At 36.3% G+C, this 21,992-nt stretch overlaps 3 protein-coding genes across 5 annotated transcripts; 2 read left to right on the top strand and 1 right to left on the bottom strand.

The window, feature by feature from the left end:
- The first annotated feature begins 727 nt into the window (after positions 1-727).
- On the top strand, positions 728-2,326 carry LOC107865938 (protein MIZU-KUSSEI 1). Its single transcript, XM_016712122.2, has one exon. It carries the CDS (start codon positions 1,223-1,225, stop codon positions 2,096-2,098), a length of 876 nt encoding a protein of 291 aa, XP_016567608.1. The 5' UTR covers positions 728-1,222; the 3' UTR covers positions 2,099-2,326.
- Positions 2,327-5,790: 3,464 nt separating this feature from the next.
- On the bottom strand, positions 5,791-11,445 carry LOC107862383 (kinesin-like protein KIN-8A). 2 transcript variants are annotated; one of them, XM_016707950.2, is made up of 7 exons: positions 10,244-11,445; positions 8,649-8,922; positions 8,389-8,439; positions 8,198-8,290; positions 7,751-8,116; positions 6,600-7,283; positions 5,791-6,033 (listed from the first exon to the last, which is right to left on the bottom strand). In XM_016707950.2, exons 1-7 carry the CDS (start codon positions 11,086-11,088, stop codon positions 6,001-6,003), a joined length of 2,346 nt encoding a protein of 781 aa, XP_016563436.2. In that variant the 5' UTR covers positions 11,089-11,445; the 3' UTR covers positions 5,791-6,000. The 2 variants fall into 2 exon arrangements, with proteins under 2 accessions (XP_016563436.2, XP_016563435.2); XM_016707949.2 differs by having other exon boundaries at positions 5,791-6,099; positions 10,244-11,438.
- Positions 11,446-14,574: 3,129 nt separating this feature from the next.
- On the top strand, positions 14,575-21,668 carry LOC107862384 (DEAD-box ATP-dependent RNA helicase 51). 2 transcript variants are annotated; one of them, XM_047409792.1, is made up of 13 exons: positions 14,575-14,715; positions 15,061-15,428; positions 16,201-16,386; positions 17,700-17,885; positions 18,083-18,169; positions 18,675-18,716; positions 18,962-19,030; positions 19,117-19,416; positions 19,794-19,832; positions 19,916-20,020; positions 20,380-20,448; positions 20,565-20,690; positions 21,248-21,668. In XM_047409792.1, exons 2-13 carry the CDS (start codon positions 15,093-15,095, stop codon positions 21,425-21,427), a joined length of 1,725 nt encoding a protein of 574 aa, XP_047265748.1. In that variant the 5' UTR covers positions 14,575-14,715; positions 15,061-15,092; the 3' UTR covers positions 21,428-21,668. The 2 variants fall into 2 exon arrangements, with proteins under 2 accessions (XP_047265748.1, XP_047265747.1); XM_047409791.1 differs by having other exon boundaries at positions 14,575-14,731.
- Positions 21,669-21,992: the final 324 nt, after the last annotated feature.

Raw genomic sequence — 21,992 nt, 5'->3', positions numbered from 1 at the left:
GGGGTTTGCATCTTTATTACTTTTACCTAATAAAAAATTGTCACAGCACTGAAAACAAGTAGGGGACGAATTATGAATGTGATGGTCGCTATACACTTATTTGGTCATTGTTCTTATGGCTTTACAACTCAACTTAGTGCTCGTGGCAACAACCTAGGGTCATCCTTGTACGTTGCCTAAATTGGTGTTTCCTGTTTACTTTGGATCCACCATTATCCGCAACTGACTTTGTTTCAACCAGCATTTGACTAAAGATTTCCTATGGTAATTCACTCACTTCTTCGACTGCTAAGTCGTGCCTTTGGTGCTCCCCCATACTCGGTTTTGGTGCAGATCTTTTCCCCTTCCAAAGAAGGGAAACTAAGATGCCTAAGCTTTTCCATTAAATTAGCCCCACCATATGGTTGGCGTTTTTCCCTTTTCTCAAGGTTGGCGTGGCAATATTTTTTCAAAAAAAATTGAATGCGAGGAATGAAACAGATAATCTCTTATCACTGTGTCAGCTTTGTTGTACTGTGTATCGCAGGTTATTGAGTCTTGAGTAATCCCTTATCACTGTGTCAGCTTTGTTATATTGTGTATCGCAGGTTGTTGTGTCTTGAGTAATGACATAATATTTCATGTCTTTTGTAAGGTTTGAGAATCTAAGTTACTGATGAGCTGAGGCAAACATCATCACTGTTCTGTTCCTTTTAGGTAAGGGGTGCAGATTTTATCATACTAACTAGACATGAAGCAGAAGGTTGTGTTGGGGGAATGTTTATAGTAAATAGTGATGGTTCTTTGGTTCTCTCTTTCACTGTGATTTTTGTGACCACACTGTTTTTATTCAGGTCAAAAAAGAGCCAGTCAAGCTATTTCTTTCTCACTATACCCCACAAGAAAGTGAAATAACACATCTCATGTCTCCCTTAGATTCCTTCTTTATTTCAAAACATTTACCTTTCTCTCCTCACACCCTCTCAAGCCCTCACCTTTCCCTGTGTTGTACTCCCAATTCCCATGACAATTGGTGGGGACACTTGTGTTTTTCTTTTGTCAGATTCTTATTTACTTGAACAAAGTACTAGAAGCAAAACAAATATATAACAATAGAAAAAGAGATAAAAAAGAAATCCCTTGAATAAAGAAGCAAACAGAATCTCTTTGCCCCTCACTCTCTTCTCCTCTCCTACCCACCAACACTTTAAAGGTCCAGCCTGCTCTCATTTTCTTTTCTTAGATGAAGACAATCATGTCAAAGAGTTTCCAAGACTTGTCCTCTAAGAGGCAGTTCCACTGGACAGCTAAAGTGAGCAATGAAGAACAAGAGCAACAAGAAGTGACATCAGAAAATCCATCTCGCAAGCACTCCTCAAACAGAAATGAAGAGAGGAAAATAGAGAATATAAAGGTACATTCTTTCAAGAATCCTGAAGTCTCAAACACCAAGACTTCTTCTACTTTAAACACCATCCATGAAAACAAGGCAGATGACAACAACCAGTTAAAGCAAGAATCTGCTTCGGCAACTAGGAGGAAGCTACAAACTGTAGCAGTAGCCAGGCTAAAATCTGTCCTAACGGCGTTCGGGCGAAACAGGTCTAACTTCCAACAAGGCCTTGGAACAAGAGTTGTAGGCACCCTTTTTGGACACAGGCGTGGACATGTACACTTTGCATTTCAAAAAGATTCCACCTCACAGCCAGCTTTCTTAGTTGAGTTAGCCACACCTATAAGTGGATTAGTCCGAGAGATGGCGTCTGGGTTGGTACGAATCGCATTGGAATGCGACAAGGAGGAAGAGAAAAAAGTGTCCAGACTCATAGATGAGCCTGTGTGGAGGACTTACTGCAATGGTAAAAAATGTGGCTTTGCAACAAAAAGAGAAATAGGGGAAAAAGAACTGCAGATTCTAAAATCTGTGGAGCCAATATCAATGGGTGCTGGTGTTTTGCCAGGGAATGGAGAAGAAGAAAGTGCTGAGTCTGGGGAGATTATGTATATGAGAGCAAAATTTGAGAGAGTTATTGGATCAAGAGATTCAGAGGCATTCTACATGATGAATCCTGATAGCAATGGAGCTCCTGAACTTAGCATTTACTTGCTCAGAGTTTAAGGTTTATCAACCAAAACTTATTAGAATATTAGAGAGTTTTTTAACTGAATATATTAATCTTTTCTTGATCCATGAACATGGAGATCTAGCAATGTTCTATGCTTTTATTTTCTTTTTGTATTTTTATTTGGGATAACAATGGGTTACTGTAATCTTTTTCTCTTTCTTGGGTGGAATGGAAAATATATGTTACTTATATTACCTAAATATGCTAGCTTGATTGAAGGATACTGCATGATCAGATAAGACAAATATTTATTCCTTTTGTCTTCTAATTCTCTGTTGATACCATGACACTACAACAACAACATCCCAATGTACGCATACCTTGCTGCTACCTCGTAGAGATCTACGAGAGGCTGTTTCCGATAGACCACCGGCTTAACATTGATACCATGCCATTATGGCTCAAACTTTGTTCTTTTATCAATCAAAGTTGGCGTTTTGTTACTGTACAATTAACTGTGTGGATGATGATGAAATTCTTGAATCTCTTAGCACAAACACCCCTTTACTAATTTCTTCTTCATACTTTTTTTTTTGTAAATTCAAATTGTGATGACAAAAGGTCTTCCAAGCAGATGAGACTCTCCAATTCCTTTTCCTTCTTTTCTTGACTGCTTTATCCCCCTTCAAATCTTTAAGGATTTGCTAGGTTACTTTTTCTGGCAACTATAGCTAGATACAATACTAGATAAATTATGGGCATCTGATCCAAAGGGTATAAAAATTGCATGTTCCAATCATTGGTTTTGGTGCATATTATCTTTGGTCTGCAGGACCTGATCAAAGCAACATGAGAATCCCAAGAAGTTAAACTACTACTACTAAAGCTCAATCATAGAAGTCCTCAAAAGCAAAATCAACCCAAACTTTCCTTCACTGACTGGCATGTTACTCAGCTTTAGAACTTAGCTTTCCTTTTACACCATTAGAAGTTTCAAATTTTTCCATGACATGCATATCCATTAACAAGGATTAGATCACAATCTTTAAAAATTGCATGAGGCATGTGCCTAAACTGACCCCCCCATGCCAGTGTAGGGCAACATAATACTCTAAACTCCCACTATGCAAGGAATCTAAGGAAGGGCCAGAATTACATCAGGCATATGTATGTAACACATCATTATTATTTTGCATTTCTTCGAGAAACTGTTTCAACGGCTTGAATTCATGACCTCTTAATCATATGATGATAACTTATACCTTTGCGTGAAGATTCACTGGATTGAGGAGGTTAAAAAGGAGCATGATACATTGAACTCTCGCTATATTGCTGAATCTAAGAAAGGGTCAGAATTACGTTGGGTACATGTACTGTTCATTACTTGTGTTTCTTCAACAAATTATCTTCACAGTTTGAATTCCTGACCTCTTGGTCACACGAGGACAACTTTTAACGTTGAGCCAATTAGATTCATTCAATAGGGAAGGTCAATATTATATAACTAAAAACATCAAAATTTTATGAAATAGGTAAATATGTCCATTTGCTTGTCTCAGAATATGTTCTGACCCCTTATTAATGACAAATAAATAAAATAATAATAGGGGTAGGTAACATATGATGCTATTGGAAATTAATTATGAGGAGAAAAGAGATGTTCATTCTTTCAATTTTAGTATGCAATGATTATTCTCCTATTTTCAAGGCTTTATATTCATTTGTTTTATTTTCAATATCCTTTATTCAAAGTGAAAAAGAGAAGGTTGATGTTTGAGAGGGCCATCTTAGTGGATGTATGATGGAGTACAACAATAATAGATGAAAATATCAAAATTAAGATTATATTTTTCACAGTATTCGAGGTTTTCTTTTGATCATGTTGCTATCATTATTCAAAGTTTCAATAGTTGTTTGCTGCTTGACCTAAATCAAATCAATTTTTAAGGAGAATAAGCTCAAAAATTGCCGAGGAATTATTTTTTTTTCTGCAGTATTTCCCATCTAATCATGTATAATCATTTGCAAATCCTATTGCAATTTGATGCATGAAAGGAGGCTTGGAGTAATTGGTAAAGTTGATGTCATGTGATCAGGAAGTCGTCATAGTTCAAGCCGTGGAGATAGCCTCTAACAAAAATGCAACGTGTGGCTGCGGAGGTCATGAGTATAAGCCGTGGCATACAATAGACTCTTGTGGTTCGTTCTTTTCTGGACTCTCCACATAGTGAAAACTTTATTGCACCAAGCTACCTTTTTATTGCAATTTGATGCATATAAATTATGGAGGAAAATACTAGTACTAGTAATAAAAATGAAAATCTCAAGGATTTTAGAGGTCCTAGCAAGATATGACACAGTTTAAAGTAGGGTATAAGCATCATTTTTTGGGCATGTTATGATTATTTGAGTCTGCTACTAATGCTTCAATCATTAGGAAAATACAGTGCATTTACGTTTCTTGTGCTTATACACCATCATGAGAGATTAGGTCTCAAATCTGATAAAAAGAATGTTTGATTAAGCTTTAGTGGCAAAGTTACTCAATATATGTGGTTATAGGTATGTATTAAAATAATTAAAATACGTCTAAGCTGATTTGAATATCACTACCACTAAAACAAAAGTGAAAAGGATAAATAGGAAACAACATTCATAATAATGTCAATGGGCTAGCCAACTCCTAATTAGGCTTACACCTGGTAGCATATTTAGCTGGATAATTTTATAAATTATGATTCCTTTGAATCTAAATTTTCTCCTTTGAAAAGAATACTTAAATAGGTTTCTTTGTTTAACTAGTCATTAACTTGCTAAAAGGAAGATTATCAGAGAAAAAAAAGGAAAGAGGGAGAAAGAAATGAGTTAATTTGATTAGAAGCACATATTAAAAGCAATTACTAATATTCTTGTATCTTGATGACGAATAACTATTAACAGAGTAAAAAGTCTTCAGGTTTTGTCTCGAATACTAGTGTTTGGGCCATATTTATCTAGTTCTGTCTAGGCTTTGTAACACATAATCATGGTATGAAAGTCCTTTTTCTTATTTGTGCCTATTTAAACTGCGCCGCCTTACTTGTGAGAATACATTAGGAATATTGTTGTTATTCCAATTTTGTGGTGTCCAAACTGCGAATTCACCTCCATTTTAAGTTTTGATACACAGGGCATTCTAAGAAAATTCATCATTCAACAACATGATCCACGTTCAATTTCTTCATGAAATCTTCTGTGGTTTGACCTAGAGTGCAAATTAATTAATAAATTTACAACATAATCAAGAATGACATTATTCCCATCATTGAAAATGGATTTAGAAAATATCTACCAAGGTTTACATGGCGATCATGAAACATTTTAAACTTGGAAAAGCAGTCTGCAACAATACACTCTTTGTAGTCCCACAAAGTGGGTTCAAACCTTACCCCTACCTTAGCGGTAGAGAGGCTGTTTGCGGTAGACCCTTGGGGCTCAAGGGAAAAAGGGTCCAAAGCAGTCGAGAAAAAAGAAGTAACAAAAGTACAAGAAATAGCAAATAGTAAAAAGACAATAATTGCAATAAAAACACAAAAAAGAAGTAAAAAAAGTACAAGAAATAACAGATAGTAAAAACACACTAATCTACAGAAATTTGAAGCAAATGTGCTTCAAAATTTTCATAACAGAAGAAACACTGAAATAATATTAATAACATGACTTCAATAAGCCCAAGTAATCTAGAAGAACAAGAGAGAAAGAAGTCATAAACAACAATTAGAGATTTAATCACTCTAAGACAGTTAGTCTGTTGTCTAAACAACAATTAGAGATTTAATCACTGTAAGACAGTTAGTCTGTTGTCTAATACTAGTGATTGAGTGCTCCTCCATGGCCTTGCTCCAGGGTGACAGACGATAAGCTTAACTGTGAGCCTCCGCCAGCTACATTGGAATTGTCAAGTGATCTACCTTCCTTACTGCTTTACATTCTGGCGAGCAAATCCTGGCTGAGTGGTGTGATTGTATATATGCGGCCCAAACATGAACACAAACCAGAAACATGGATATGCAAGCTGCATCAGTTCGCAGAAGAAAGAAACTCAAAGGTACACTTTTAAAGCATGATTATGAAGTTGTTTTTTTGTGCCACTGAAAAATGTCGATAACTTCTAGTGTTAGAGAGACTAATGTTTTTGTGTTTGTTACCATCGCACTGAGAAGGACTTAAATGGAGTGACATGAAAAGTGAGGATTCATATAGCCAACCGCACTTGATTGGGATTGAGGGGTATGTGTATCAGTTTTCGATGTCGTATGATGTTGTAGGTTTTCAAGAAACATCTAACCTTCTCTTGTGAGCTAAAGTTTAAAATCTATTAGAACCATTGTTCAACTGTTCACTTGCAAAAGTCCATATCTATCTGACACATAACTAAAGAGTTGATGAACTAATTTGGCCATGTGAAATGAATATAGAAGAAGATATGAAGATATAATTGAAGAAGCACGGATAGCCAAAAACTCGATGAAATGAATGCCATGTGAAATGATTAGTAAAAGATATTGAATGTACCTGGAGAAGCATGGATGGACCTGCTGCTGTTTCAGTACTAACATGGCTTCTGGTCTTTCGTCCATTTAAAGTGACAACTGATGGACTGTTAGCTGTTGTTATATCCCAGAAGCTGCGCTTTTTGGCCGTGGGAGCTGGAGAATGAAAACGATGACTTGGACTCTTCAAATCAACATCATGTACTTCCCTTGGCCGCAAGCTTGTCCTTGTAACAATCCTTTTTACACCACCCACTTGTGTCCCTCCTGCTGGTTTTGAACTCTTTCGTGACAACTCACGGATTGTATCATCTTTCTGCTTCATCTGCAATTCATGATCCTTCTTCAATCTTTCAATTTCTGCCTCCAATCCCTTAACCAGCTTTTTTAGATCTCTAACTGAGTCATCTGCACCCTTTCTCTTGGATTCTGGTGTAAAACAATTTCCAGCCAAGAAAGAGGGTCTTGCTTTTCGTTTTTCATTTGGCTGAGCAGAAGACGGTGCTGGTGATAAGATAGAGGAAACTGTTGATGGGGCAGGGGAAGCATTTGCAGCCAAATTTTCCTTCTGGATTGTAATCAGTTTTTGCTGCTGCTGAGCCAAACGCACTCTCAAGTCACGGTTCTCTTTTTGCAGCTCAAGCACTAACTTGGCCTGATCTGTTTCAGAATCAGGGATTTGCATTTCCTCGTGTGCATCATAAGCCTGCACTAGGTAAAAGGAGATTAGGATCATAATGCGTCCCGTAAATACTGAAAATTATAGATGCTTCACTACAAATGTATTTGACAACCGCATCAGCATGTCATTATGGATTCTCTGGCATTATAGATGAAAAACATGGAGGTGGAATTAATTTTCAGAAGCACAACATTCATTCTTCTTTTCAAACTCATGATACTTCAATGGATATAAGTAGCATTACACACACTGAAATGAATGTACACCTCTTTTTTAAGTCAATGCATTAAACGGTAAACTGCAAAAAGTTAATACCACTGCAGAGGACTAGAGATTTTAGTAAATAAAAGTAACTTCTTGAATGACAAATTCATTTTGAAGCAGTATACATTGAAGGCAAAAAATCATGATGGCCAATAAAAGTATTTTACTTATGATGACAACCAGACCTCAAAACAACGTTGCAGACTAGTAATTATGAATTATCTAACCTTTGTTCGGATCTCTTTTGCTCGGTCAGCCCAGTGTAGTGTGTTTTGAGTTTCACCAAATGATAGATTACTTGGGCTAATATTGGCAATCATCACGGTGTTACAAGCACCACCCAGTGAATCCTTGAGTAGTTGAGTGAGTTTAGAATTGCGATAAGGGATGTGCTTTTTGCCCTCAACGAGAGCATTTATGCAGCTACTCAGTGCGAGAAGTGACTTATTTATGTTAGCACCTTCAAGTGATCTCAGGGTTCTCTGATCAGTAGCTAGAGCTCTTTCTGAACCAGCAAGGTCAATGAGTGAAAGCTTTCCAACTCGATTTAAAATGTTGTTCGAACTATCTTTGACACGGTATTCAATCACAACCTGTGTGTTGAATACAAACTTCATTAAAAATCAATGACAGTGGTGCTGCATGAGTTATGAATATGGAAAAATTGCAGTAACCTGAAGAATAGCATGAGAGCGTGAGGACGTTTCATTGCAGCGGGTGGGTTCTGTGGTTCGGTTTAGGTTTCCTTGTTGGAGCAATGCCATTACCTGTTTCCATAGAAGAAAAAGTCAACAAAACCTTGATTCAGCAACTAATACACTAGTACAGTACTATGACCAATCCAAAAGAAAACAAGGATACATACTTCATCTGTGGAGTATGCTCTATACTGAGTAAGCCCTGCTGCCACTATCCCCTGCATTATAAGCAGTGAGAATCTGATCATCCTTTTGCTAATTTCCTTCTATATGTGGGAAGATCTGACTGGAAACTACTACAACTACTAGTCGACAAGAAAAAAAGATGGGACAAGAAAAGAAAATTATAGAGCAGTGTGCAGTTTATCCATTTCAGAGACAAATGGCAATCAGTAAAGCTGATCATTCTTTAGAAATAAGGAGGTACCTGTTTATCTTCTCTTAGGACTAAAGGCCTTCCAGGGGACAGCAAATCTCTCACAGTTTCATTGTAGACCTCTAGGTATGAAAGATGAACGACATGATTCCCATCAAAGCTCCTTTGCCGTATCTTGCTAAAGAGATCCTTGATAGCTAAAACCATTACCCCAGGATTCTCAATTGTACCAAGCATTGTGTATGTCTTTCCAGCACCTGTGGCACCGTAGCAAAACACAGAACCATTTCTTCCCTGCAGAACTGCTTCCACAAGCTCTGCTGTTCTGGAAAATACAAGACTCCAAATGATCAGTTCTATATATAATTTTAATCAAGGAAGAGTGGACTTAGGTAGTCTTACATCTAATAGCAAAAGATCAAACACATGATTAAATCTCTCAATTCCGTTAAGCTTTCAATATTTTGACTATCAATCAATCAATCCCTATGACTCATTACGCCATGGGGTCTGATAAATGAGTACTCTATATTCATTCCTATTTAACTCCATTTTATTCCAATAGTCATTGTAAAAAAGCCATGACGAGAGCACTTAGCCTGCTAAATATGACAACAGCGTAGGGTACTAGACAGATAATGTGCTTCTATTGCCAAAACAACTGCTTTTTGCTCAAGAAAGACTACGGAAAAATCATTTCTTAAAATACCCATCTCTAAAATGCAGATGCTGAAACTTTTAGACCTCAAAAGACATCACAAATGACACTGCAGCAACAAACTATCAACTTGCACTAACGTCAAAGGATTTAATTTCTAAAATGCAAATCTTGAAGCTTTAAGACCTCAAAAGATGCTACAAATGACACTGCAGCCACAAACTATCAAGTTGCTACCATACTAACATCAATAATGTCATTTCTAAAATGCAAATTTTGAAGCTTTTAGACTCAAAAGATAGTCTACAAATGATACTTGCAGCAACAAACTACCAAGTTGATACACACTAAAACAAACTATCAAGTTGCTACACACTAACATCAAGGGATAAAAGAAGGGCAGCCCGCTGCACTAAAGCTACCGATATGTGTGGGGTCCGCAGAAGGGCCGAACCACAAGGGTCTGTTGTACTAACATCAAAGGATGTCCAAAATGCAAATCTTGAAGCTTTGAGATCTCAAAAGATACTACAAATGACACTGAGGCTACAAACTATCAAGTTGCTTCCACACTAACATCAAAGGCTTTTAGACATAAAAAGATACAAATGACAGTGCAGCCATAAACTATCAAGTTTCTACACACTAACATCAAAGGATGGCATTGCTAAAATTCAAATCTTGAAGCTTTTAGACCTCAAAAGATACTATAAAATGACACTGCAGCCACAAGCTATCAAGTTGCTACAACACTAACGTCAAAAGCTTTGAGAAATAAAAAGATACTACAAATGACCCTGCAGACACAAACTATCAAGTTGCTACCACACTAACATCAAAGGCTTTAAGAAATAAAAGGATACTACAAATGACAGTGCAGCCACAAACTATCAAGTTGCCACCACACTAACATTAACATTGAAGGCTAAATGGATCATAGACGAATTAGTGGAATCAACAGAAAGTTATTGATATCATTCCAACTCACGTTGTGGAATAAACATCAAGCTGAGTAGCAGTATCAGGAAAGGAAGCATCAAAAGTGAAATGGCGCCCCCTGAGCCTCTTTAGCCGAAGGTAGTCATTCTCAGTGGCGAATTCAGTCAAATAAACATCTCTGCCATCCACTATTTTCACACAACACCTGGCTCCAGCTTCTCTCTCCTTTCTTGAAATTGGCCTTAGCCTTACAAAAACAAGAATTCTACTACCACCATCATCACCACTCCCCCCCTTACTGGCTGCTTTCTCCGAAATGGTATCTAACTCTTGTACATTTTCTTTCACTACCCTTCTAGTCACCCGAGGCTCCATATGCGACATTGTTGAGCCTCCCATTGAAAGCTTTCTTGCCACAGTACTCGACGAATTCACCCTTTTAGGATACGAAAATCCTACTATTCTCTCCCCTCCCGCCCCCACCACGACATTTTCCTTCCCATCCTCCACCCCTGAAGGAACCGGTGGCGGCTGCACATAAGTTCTTGTTACAGTTGAACTATGCATAGTATTCTCCCTCATCACATGACTAACCGGCTTCGCTTGTTTCTGCTCTTTCTCAACTCTCCTCCCTGAACTCAAAAGTTCTATACTCGGGTGACTCGAAAATCTTGATTCATCAGGCTTGGAAAAAGATTGATTCTTGAAACCCATAGAGCCTTGTTTTTGCTGTTCATACAAAAGGGTTAGTGCTTTCATCTTCTCTTTCAAACCATGATGTGGATTTCTCAAATTTTTAGCCATTTGGGTGTCTTCTTGATCTGTTCTTGGCCTAATTCTTTGATCATTCTGTATATGTGTATCGGTTATCTGAGATCTTGTAAAAACTGGCATTTCGGACAAAATAACCCAAACATGCCCTTGCTGATTACCCAGTAACCCAGTAGCTAAAAACTGTGTGATTCGCAATAAAGTTGAAAACTTTGAATTAAAATTCAAGATTCTTGATAAGCTAAATTTGGGTCTTGAGTAAACAGAAGAAATGACAAAGTCTGGGAAAGAGGGGGGAAATCAAGATCCTGTATATTGGGAGGATGATCATGAACCGTTGATTTCAGTGAGATCAACGGTTGATAGTAAAGGGAGGGAATGAGTGTTTTTGAAGCGTGATAATTGTTGTTGCTATTTTCACTCTAATTTTGACTTTTTGGAGGGTATAAAGGTAATTTTGAGTATCTGGTGAAAGTATAAATTAGAGTGAAAATAAAGTGGGCCAATTTTTGAATATTTAAAAATATGGTAATTTGTAACGGTCATCTAAGTGTCAGATTGTGAAAGGTCTGTTATAAACGAATTTTTGGGGGTCCATCACGGGAAGTCTTCTTCTTTTATTTATTATGACACCTAACATTAAAACATAGGATATAAGTACATAATATGGTAGAATCTGCACCATTATAGTTGATCAAAGCACCCTAGCAACACCCATGACGATAATTGAGGTGGTTGAGTATGTGATCTCTCAAATGTTATTTTTCATGTTTAAAATTTTTTATATGTAATTTGGATCAAATTTATTGTATGAAATCTGTCTAATACAGTTATCGATGTAGATTATTTACTTTATGAGTATCCTAAATATTCACTAAAAAAAAAGGGAAAAAAGGCACCCAGGAACGGTTAAATTTCATGGAGTGGAAACTAGTTTGGCCTTAAAAGGTGAACCAATGTTAAAGAAGAAATATATTTATTTTGCTTTTGTTTTCTTCTTGTTAACCTGAAGTGTTTTTAAGTTTTAAATGACTGAACTCCATAAAGTCAAAAGGCAGTTCGTGTGTATTTTCTTCTTTGAGTCCATGTGACGTGTATAACTGGAACTGCTTTACATCACTGCAAATCAATGTGGATTGCCTTCCAATTGTTCAAGTTGTATCTAATGTATCCTCTGATGATTCATTCTTAATGTCTGATTGTAGGTGACTTATGCTTAAATTAGGTAATCTACTACTGGAATATGTGTACAGAGAACAAAATAAGTTGGCTCATACATTGCACGGATGAATGCAACTACTACTACACAACTATTTTGGGAACTTCCTAGATCCGTAAAGGATATTTTGAGAGCTGATACAAATGGAGACTTGAGTTGCCGAAGGGTCAGAGTAGATACATCTGACCGATTTTTGTTTACTACTACTAATCGTAGTTGTCAGATTGTAAATACTAGCGCTAGGTGTGCTGTTAGTACTGTCGGTGCTTGTACAATTGGCTTGCCAACATACAATTTTCCAATAAGATATTAAAGCATATATATATAATATATATATATATCCTGGTTACAAAAAAAAAAAGATATGTATAACTGGAAATTATTTTAAACAAGGTTTTTATGGATAATAATGAGCTCAACTTCAAGTGCATGGATTTGATGTTGATTAGTGATTATCAACACAATCTTTAGAATTACTATCTTAAGTATGGATAGAATTGTATTTGTAATGGATGTTTATATCAAATTAATAAGTATGTATATACATATACTTCAATTTAACTTTATCACTACTCTATTGTTGAATTTTTAATAAATGTAAGTGACTATTTATCATAACGGTTATAATCTGAATATTCACAAGATAAGATCTACACCTACTTTACCCGAAATTGTACTTGCAAATTCCCCCCCCCCCCCCCCCCCCCCCCGAAACAAAACTTTTCTTGCATATTTTTAGAAAGAGCACTATGACATTGGCCGGCATGAGTAATTTTAACCCTTAAAATTAAATACAAACATTCTAAAAGGATTCAAGTTCAAATATCTCGTTTCTTCATTGTATTAACGTCAAGGAGAGCCAGCGGTGACAATGCAGGATCATTATTAAGGATAATATAAGACGTTTTTTGATGACTTTAATAAGATGAAGGTAACTATGAGGACTCACATAGGCTTTTGAGATGTATTGACATTTTCTATGTTTGATCACTTTAATTTGAGGTTCGACAATAATAAGAACTTTTTAGTTTTCTATTAACAAAGGGAAATGACATAATAACCTTCTTCTTTTCGCAAATATATTTTTTTATACTAACAATATGATTAAAACTCAACAAAGAGAGATCATTAACATTTGATCATGATATTTTTTAAACATAATTTGAATCTCTCTATATATTCTGTAGTTTTATAGTTATCGTCCAACTGAAGTTTATAGTCATCGCCTCGTGACTAAAAAAAAAGAAGTATTATCTGCATACATTTTACTTTCACGAATCTTATTGGTAGATTATATTGGATATATTGTCATTTGTTATAGTCTCTCACCATGATAACGTTTAAATATAAATGCTTAGTTCTCCTCCTCCTTTAATTTGTATATCTAGAAAATAAGAACTCACGTGTATTTGGCTCAATCGTATAGGTGAGATAGGATTGAAGTTTACGACACAAGACTTCCATAGTTCCATTGTGCCATTGTTGTCAAATATAATCTGTAAAATTATAATCCCTTCGACTTAATTCATCTAAAAGTTATGGGGCCAATCGAGTTGTGCCTCATATATCATATAAATAAACTTATGAAAATATTGAACATAAGTTTGTTTGATCTGTTATTTGTTAAATGTTGAATTAGGTTGAGTTATACTGAATTAAATTCAGAAATGACCCTAAAATAAGAGGCGACCTTGATTTTTTTAACCAACTTAATAAATCTTGTCCAAGAGATAGATATTTTAAGTCTTGCTCATAAGACAGATATTCATGGCATTTTAAGAAGATGAAAATGCACAATTGATCAGAAGTTCTGACTTAGATGCAAAAGTTAAAATTTAAATATATCGCCCAGAAGACAGAGATTCTAACTTTACCCACAAGACAGACGTTCAAGACATATTAAGACAGTGAACCTGATGACCACAAGTTTTACCTATCAGAAAAATGTTAGAACTTATTTATGGGGGTAAATATTATGTATAAATAACATAATACCAACCCTTTTGGAAATAATTATACTCTCTCCCACTTTTTTAATTATTTTACTCTCTCTACCTATTAATATACATAACATAGCCGACATATACATAGCATTCTGTGTATATGTTGGGATTTTTGTAATATGTTTAGGGAGTTGAGATTTTTTGTAACATTGAAAATATAAGTTGTGTATTTATGTAATTTATATAAATATTTAAGACCACACACTTTGAGGATAAAAATTTAAGATCGACTACTTTGAAGGACACTAGATATAACTTCCCGAGTTATAAGTCTTTTTCTGGATAGCCCATGTAAGCAGCTTACTGAGCTTGAGTCTCGGCCCATCTAGGTCCTAATCTTAGCCCAAACATAGATTTTACCTTTATTAATTGGGCTCGATAGAAAACAAACAAACAAACGAAGCCCAAATAATAACAGACTCTCTGCTCAGCTCTCGCCAAAACCCTCCTCCCTCTTCGTTTCTTCTTCCTCTGCAATCTGCATAACTTTCTGCCAGAGCAAAATCTCCAGTTTCTCTTTCTCCTACGGTATCAACTATCAAATGTATCTTCCTAATTTTTATCATAAGTGTATAAATAAAGCAAATCCTTAGCTCCTTTTTTTTTTCGCGCAATTGTTTTTTAGTGGTAAAATACAGGTTTAATATATTGTACAGTAGTATTTGATTTCCTTTTTTGGATAACTGCGGTGTTCGGACCAGATTTCTCGCACTGCGACTAAATCTAATGTATATCTGACACCTCCTACCAGCAAGACATATCACTATTGTATTTGCTTTTATTAGTCTAACTTACCTGATAATAGCTCAAAGTTGTGGTCTTACACTAATTTTTTAAATTGACTAATTAGAAAAACCCATATGTTTTATTCAGTGAACCCGCCGCGGCTGCCACTGCCAACTTACATGTTGTCAGCCATGGTTGAGGTTGAAGAAAACCCTAATATAGTAGTCGCAGAAGAAGAGTCAATTAAGAAGAAGAGAAAGCGAAAGAGAGACAAGAGGAACAAAATGGTTGTGGAAAAGGAGACTAAGAAGGAGAAAGAGAACGAGGACGAAGAAGACGAGAGGCAAGAGGATGATGAAGAACAGAAGAAATTGGATGATGAACTGAAGGCGGAGATTAAGAAAGAGATGAAGAGTGGATTAGGTATTATGAGTGCGGAGTTGTTTTCCTCTGTTGAAATTTCTGAACCCACCATGAAGGCAATCAAGGATATGGGATTTGAGTACATGACTCAGGTAAATTACACGCTTTTCTATCTTTATTTGCCTTGCTTATACCTCAAAAGATGAAAATTGGTATCCTTGATGGCATGTTAGTTGTTTATTAGATTTTCAATTTGCATTTTCTAGTGTTTTCATAAGCAGATAGTAGCTATATCTGGTTTGGACAAGCTTCAAAAATAAGAAGAGGAGAGACATCTTATCTTATCCCACCATATATATAGGATATCTTATCCCATCACTAAAGCATAAATGGTGGGATAAATAATCCCTTGACTAACTAATATCCCGGGGCTGTTATAACGTATACCTCACACCAAACGACCCCTAAGTGCGTTTTCTCAGTAGTACTTTTCAAAAAAGTTCTTCTAGGGAAAAACTATTTTTTTAGCTTCTGAAAAACAGCTTTTGCTACTTGCCTATTCCCAGGAGCTCTTACTTTCTCCCAAGAACTTGGCCAAACACCTTACTTTTTTAAAAATAAGCACTTTTGGGAAAAAGTAAGCTTGGGCAAACAGGCTACTAGTGAGATATTAATTTGGGAAAAGTAGAAATTAAACTGAATGATGTCAACGAGTTTCTTATTTATTACTGGACTCTGTCTCCAGTTGCTTGAAGTGAATTTTTTTTATATCTTTTCCAGAGCTTGCAAAAGTGAGTTGATAATAATTTGTCCACAAGGACTCGAACTACTTGATTTATGTCTCTATTTTGGTTTACTGAATTGCTAACATTCATTGTTCTCGCAAAACATTCCTACCTTAATTGTTTATCTTTGGTATTGAAGATCCAAGCCAGGGCGATTCCTCCTCTTCTGGAAGGCAAGGATGTTCTCGGAGCTGCAAGAACTGGTTCCGGTAAAACATTAGCATTTTTGATTCCAGCTGTGGAGTTATTATTTCACGTCCACTTTACACCTCGTAATGGAACTGGGGTGGTTGTTATTTGCCCAACAAGAGAACTGGCTATACAGGTAAATACTCAGTCTTCCCTGCCTCTCCTTTTTGCTTATTTTCTCTTTTTAGTCTTCCTGCTTTTTTGTTTGTGAGGGTGGCGGTGGGACAGGGCGGATGACTATATGCGGTTAGTTGATATGGCTGATTTCCTTGCTGCATACTACTGTCCTAACAAAACTGAACTCCTTCCCATTTTTGATCTGTCCTTTAATAAACTTGACTTCTCTTAGGTGTTACTTTTGTTTGATGAAGTAATTTGATGTCATCATACACTTCTCTTAGGTGTTACTTTTTTTGATGAAGTAATTCAATGTCATTATTAGGTTACAGCAACAGAGGATTTGTCATTCCAGAATACAGAAAACCTTATAGAACTAAAGAACTGACAAAATCCAGGAAGATGTGATGTTATTTACAGGGTAATGGTTTGCCCAACTAAATAGACTAACCAACATCTTGCATGAAGAGAACGTATTTGAGTTGACTCCCATCAAAACATCCCCTATTATTTGAGTTGACTCCCATCAAAACATCCCCTATTCCTTCAACACCAGATACACCAAAAACTACGCTGGGACCATGATCCATATCTTTCTGATCAGATTTTCAACTTTCTAGAGGTCCGACTGACATTAGCATCTCTGACAGTACGAGGCATGGACCAGTTGAAAGCAAAAATAGCTAGGAACATGTTCCAAAAATGTAACTATAGTTCCACAATACAAACTAATATAAGTTGTTTCTGCTTTAGAATTATTGAATTTGACTTTGACATCTTTATAACTAGCAATTAACATTTATTAAAAGAATAATTTAAATAGCAATTAACATTAGAGCAAATGTTAGAGTAACCATCTTTTAACCAAAATTAAGATAATAATTTGTCCAAACGTTTTACTCTTCATACTGTTGAGGTCAAATTAGGTCGAGTTATGGGAAGAATGGAGTAGCTTGTTCTATCCTTATCCGTTAAAGATAATGAAGTTATCTATTTTTACTTTCATTGAAAATATGGGAATATAAAGATGCATGTATGAATCGCCTACAACTAAATATGTGGAGGAACTGGGATAGCCTGGAATTCACAGTTCACCTTTGTCTTGTATTAGCTTGTTGATAGTATCTAGGTACAATAAAATTGACTGCACACGGAGCTGTTGCAAAAAATGTCCCAATTATTGAAGATAATATATGTTACTATCCCAAGTTTGTGTGGTTCAGCTATATTGAATTTGTTAGCTAAACAATGAAAGTAATACATTATTGGACAGTGGTTGCCCATTTAAGAGTGTCTTTCAAGGCTAACCTACAGTCTTAATAATGAACTCAGACGCATGCTGTGGCAAAGGATCTTCTCAAGTATCACTCACAGACTCTCGGGTTGGTTATTGGTGGTTCAGCAAGAAGAGCAGAGGCAGAACGTATTGCAAAAGGGGCTAATCTCTTAGTATGCACCCCTGGCCGACTTCTTGATCATCTTAGAAATACCAAGGGTTTCATTTATAAGAACCTTAAGGTACTTGCGTCTTTCAAGTGGCTCGTTATATCTATTTATGATGTCGTTTCTTAGTATGATATATATTGACATCCATTATTCTCAAAAATTCTCACCTGTGATATTTATTAGAATTTACCTTACAAACTATTCATAGCTTACCTGAGCTTGTGTCCGAGGATCAATGTGGTTTCTGAAATTAGTGCCTAAACTTGCAGTGTCTTGTGATTGATGAAGCTGATAGGATTTTGGAAGCAAACTTTGAGGAAGACATGCAGCAAATCCTCAAACTTCTACCAAAGGAGGTAGTCACCAAAGCAGTAGTGTTACCTGCTAAGTCTTGTGAAAACAATAACTTTGTGAAATTTTTGTCTAAACTGATAGTCAATTTTAAGATTTAAGTATGATTTCCTGTGCTAGGCCTCCTTAATGATTTTAATTAGAACTAAGTACAAAGATGCATTTTTTCTTTGCCCTTGCAAGTTCTCGGTTTTGATTATTTTCTACATTAAAATAATCTTTAGGTTGATGTAAATGTTCTTAAATGCATGTGGATGCTTGAAGTTGAGATGAATATCTTTTTCAGCTATTTGACTAATGGCTACCAGTATGTGCAAAACCAGACATGCCTGGCTGAAAAGTTCATGTAATCACTTGTTATTAGTGTAATTTCTATGTTATTCCAACTTGTGTTTTCTGTCAGCATATCTGGTAGTTCATTGCACGTCTTGTTTCTCATTATTCTTTGTATGTTCAACTATCGGTGTTTTTATTATTCCGAGTTAAACTAATATGCTAGTTGCTCTACAGGGGAGGCAGACTGCTCTCTTTTCGGCCACACAGACAAAAAAGGTATAGTGTTTCATGGTCCTCCTAGCTGAAAAGCAAGTAGTAGATTCCCGCTTTCAAGTGCATTTTTCTCCAACGTCAAACATCATTTTGGAAATAGAAAAGAGAGGATCTCCATTAAGAGACTCCTGAAAGTAATACATGTCATGTCATATATGTTGGTTAAATATAAATTTATGATAATTTGAGAAAGTGAAAATATCGACACAGTAAATGAGGTTGGCTGAGATCTGCTCATTTGTTTCCAGGTTGAAGACCTTGCACGCTTATCTTTGACAGCTCCTATCTACATTGATGTGGACGATGGGAGGAGGAGGGTATATACAAACTCATGTCTTTCCTCCTAGTATATGTTTAATTTAAGATCATGTTGTAAGTCTATTTGGTTATATGGTCAATTCAGGTCACGAACGAAGGGCTACAACAAGGATACTGCGTTGTCCCAAGTGCCAGGAGATTTATTCTCCTTTATTCATTCTTGAAGAGGAACCTGTCAAAGAAAATAATGGTTTTCTTCTCATCTTGCAACTCTGTCAAGTTCCATTCTGAACTTCTTCGCTATATCAAGATTGAATGCTATGATATTCACGGGAAGCAAAAGCAACAAAAACGAACATCTACCTTTTTTGATTTTTGCGATGCAAAGAAGGGCATCCTGTTGTGTACGGATGTCGCCGCACGTGGTCTGGATATTCCTGCTGTGGTATGTTGCTTCACCTCTTATCAAAGCAGTCTGTGGTCTATTCTTGGCTGGAACCTGTATATTAAGTCTGTGGAAAGTGAACCTGCTGCACTATTCTTTCTTTTTCTGGGATTTCGGGCGTGGGGGTGGGGGAATTGAAACAAATCTTTTATTGAAGAAAGAGAAAATGTAGTTGGTGCTCAATGCCTTCTGCTTCAATTATCTTGTCATGCTATCAATTGTACTTCTCTATTTTTACTTTTTTTTGTGTTCTATTTGATTTGAAAGGAGGTTGTCGATACATTTTTATTAGAAGTAACAAGTTTTTACTGTACAACTTATGAAGCTTGAAATTCTGTGACATGCTTCCTCATAACTTGTTATGTCTCTCTTTCCAGGACTGGATTGTGCAGTTTGATCCCCCTGATGAACCCAAGGTAATAGACACTTTATGGGTTTTCGAAGTTGGTTATGAAGGATTTCTCTTTCCTTCTAATGATTTGTGTGTAAACCTTTACAGGAATACATACACAGAGTTGGTCGAACAGCACGTGGTGAAGGTGCTAAAGGAAATGCCTTACTCTTCTTGATTCCAGAGGAGTTGCAGTTTCTCAAGTACCTGAAGGTCTCTTCACAATCACACTGTTAAAATTTACAGAGTGATGAAACATCTGTTAGAATCCTAAATGTGTCATCAGAAGCATTGATCCCTTGAAGTAATATGAGCTAGGAGCTGTGGTACTTAGAAAATATATTTACCCAGTATAAGTGAAATATACTTAATTAATCTGGTAAAAGCCCTCTAAAAGTCAGAGCTCTTCAAACTGATTTTCCTGTTTTAATTGTTAGTTCTTCAACTTAGCTGGCATTTCTTTCAAACTGTTTCCTGATGACTTCAGAATAGAGTTTCTCAATGTTTCTTACATAACTTCATTAAATTGTGGCTTTGCATTAATAGCCTAATGTGTAGCACTTTTATGACAGGCGGCAAAAGTGCCTGTAAAAGAGTATGAATTTGATCAAAAGAAGCTGGCCAATGTTCAGTCACTCCTGGTAAATCTGCAGCAGCTGCTTGCATTTGTTTTATTTAGCCAACCAGTGTGTTTCTTTCTTACCTTATGATGGGGACCTTTGTGTTGAAATAAAAGAAATGCAAAAATTTGTTTCAGGAAAAATTGGTCGCAAACAACTATTACTTGAACCAGTCAGCTAAGGAGGCATATAGGTCCTATTTACTATCATATAATTCTCATTCCATGAAGGAAATATTCAATGTTCACCGACTCGATCTGCAGGTATTTATCTTGCTTCCTTTTCCAATGTTATGGCAGATACATTCTCCTAGATGTGTAATATTTAAGAAATAATAAAATGGATGAATTTGGGCATAAAAACTGATATGTTTTAGTCCGGTGCGGAAAAAAACTACTTAGAAGTTTATGGTTTTATTACTATTTTAAGGGTGTTCATGTTAACATATGCACACTTGAAATTTCAGTTCTGAAGTTCCCTTTTAAGTAGCATTAAACCATTTTAGATCTTCCAACTTAAGGACGAAAGGAAACATTTAGAATATGGTCCAGGCTTCTTGTACCTGGGAAGAATTCCAGGAGTGCCTTGTTATTTTTGATCCAAAGATTTTCCGTTATTTGAATTTTATATGACAGTGTAAGTCGCCTGAGTGTGTATGTGACACACACGGCCTGAGAAATCTGCTACAATTTAGGCTGTCAAAATCTGTGCATTGACCTTCAAATGCTGGAATTTGCTTATGCATTTGAATAGCAAATAAGTGGAGATGTGAATTACTCCGATCCATAAATTACTAACAGATTAAATGGCTGTTTTGCAGGCTGTAGCTTCTTCCTTTTGTTTTTCTAATCCTCCAAAAGTACACCTTAACATAGATAGCAATGCATCCAAGTTCAGGCAGAAAAAGCGTAAAGTTGAAGGAAGCCGAAATGGGTTCAGTGAGAAAAATCCCTATGGAAAGAAAGGAGGTGACGATATGAAGCAGTTTGTAAGATATTAGGGGAGATTTTCTGCAGCAGCAGAGGTTTCTGCACCAGATGCATGTCTCAAAATGTATAATTGTGTTCTCTAGTGTAATCTTATTACGTGGAAGAGTTCATAGTTGAAGCATTTCGCCTTCTGGCTAGCACACTTTGAATTTTCTGGATTTGGTCCCACAATTTTGTCATGGCATTGCCGTAGAAAGTAGTATCTTTTGTTTAGTTTTTCAGTTATGATATGAGCAATTTTCTTATGATCAAGGTTTGTATGCTTGTACTCGATTTTCCCCCTTATTTTTGTGGCTTATATATACAACAATATACTAGTATATTCCCACAAAGTGGGATTCGGAGAGGGTAAACTGTATGTAGTCTATATCACTATCTCAGATGAAGTAGCGCGAGACTGTTTTCGATAGATTTTGGCTTTTGTGGCTGATATATGCGTGTGAATTGCTTATCTCCATCTCTTGAGCCTATTTGTTGCAGACCTAAGGGCTTAAGACCATCATGGGTTGTTTGGTACGCGTGATGTGTTAGGCAGGGGTATTTGATTGGACAATTTTATCCTTATGTTTTCATATG

The sequence above is a fragment of the Capsicum annuum genome, chromosome 3, assembly GCF_002878395.1.
Source record: "Capsicum annuum cultivar UCD-10X-F1 chromosome 3, UCD10Xv1.1, whole genome shotgun sequence".
Taxonomy (NCBI): Eukaryota; Viridiplantae; Streptophyta; class Magnoliopsida; order Solanales; family Solanaceae; genus Capsicum; species Capsicum annuum.
This window is presented reverse-complemented; position numbering and strand designations above follow the sequence as displayed.

Coding starts and splice junctions, on each gene's coding strand:
- LOC107862383 (XM_016707949.2), bottom strand. CDS start 11,088: ATGCCAGTTTTTACAAGATCTCAGATAACCGATACACATATACAGAAT. Junction 8,117..8,197: donor GCTCTCATGCTATTCTTCAG/GTTACTGCAATT, acceptor TTCAACACACAG/GTTGTGATTGAATACCGTGT. Junction 7,284..7,750: donor CAAAAGAGATCCGAACAAAG/GTTAGATAATTC, acceptor TACCTAGTGCAG/GCTTATGATGCACACGAGGA.
- LOC107862384 (XM_047409792.1), top strand. CDS start 15,093: ATGTTGTCAGCCATGGTTGAGGTTGAAGAAAACCCTAATATAGTAGTC. Junction 16,387..17,699: donor CAAGAGAACTGGCTATACAG/GTAAATACTCAG, acceptor TAATGAACTCAG/ACGCATGCTGTGGCAAAGGA. Junction 19,031..19,116: donor TGGACGATGGGAGGAGGAGG/GTATATACAAAC, acceptor TGGTCAATTCAG/GTCACGAACGAAGGGCTACA.
- LOC107865938 (XM_016712122.2), top strand. CDS start 1,223: ATGAAGACAATCATGTCAAAGAGTTTCCAAGACTTGTCCTCTAAGAGG.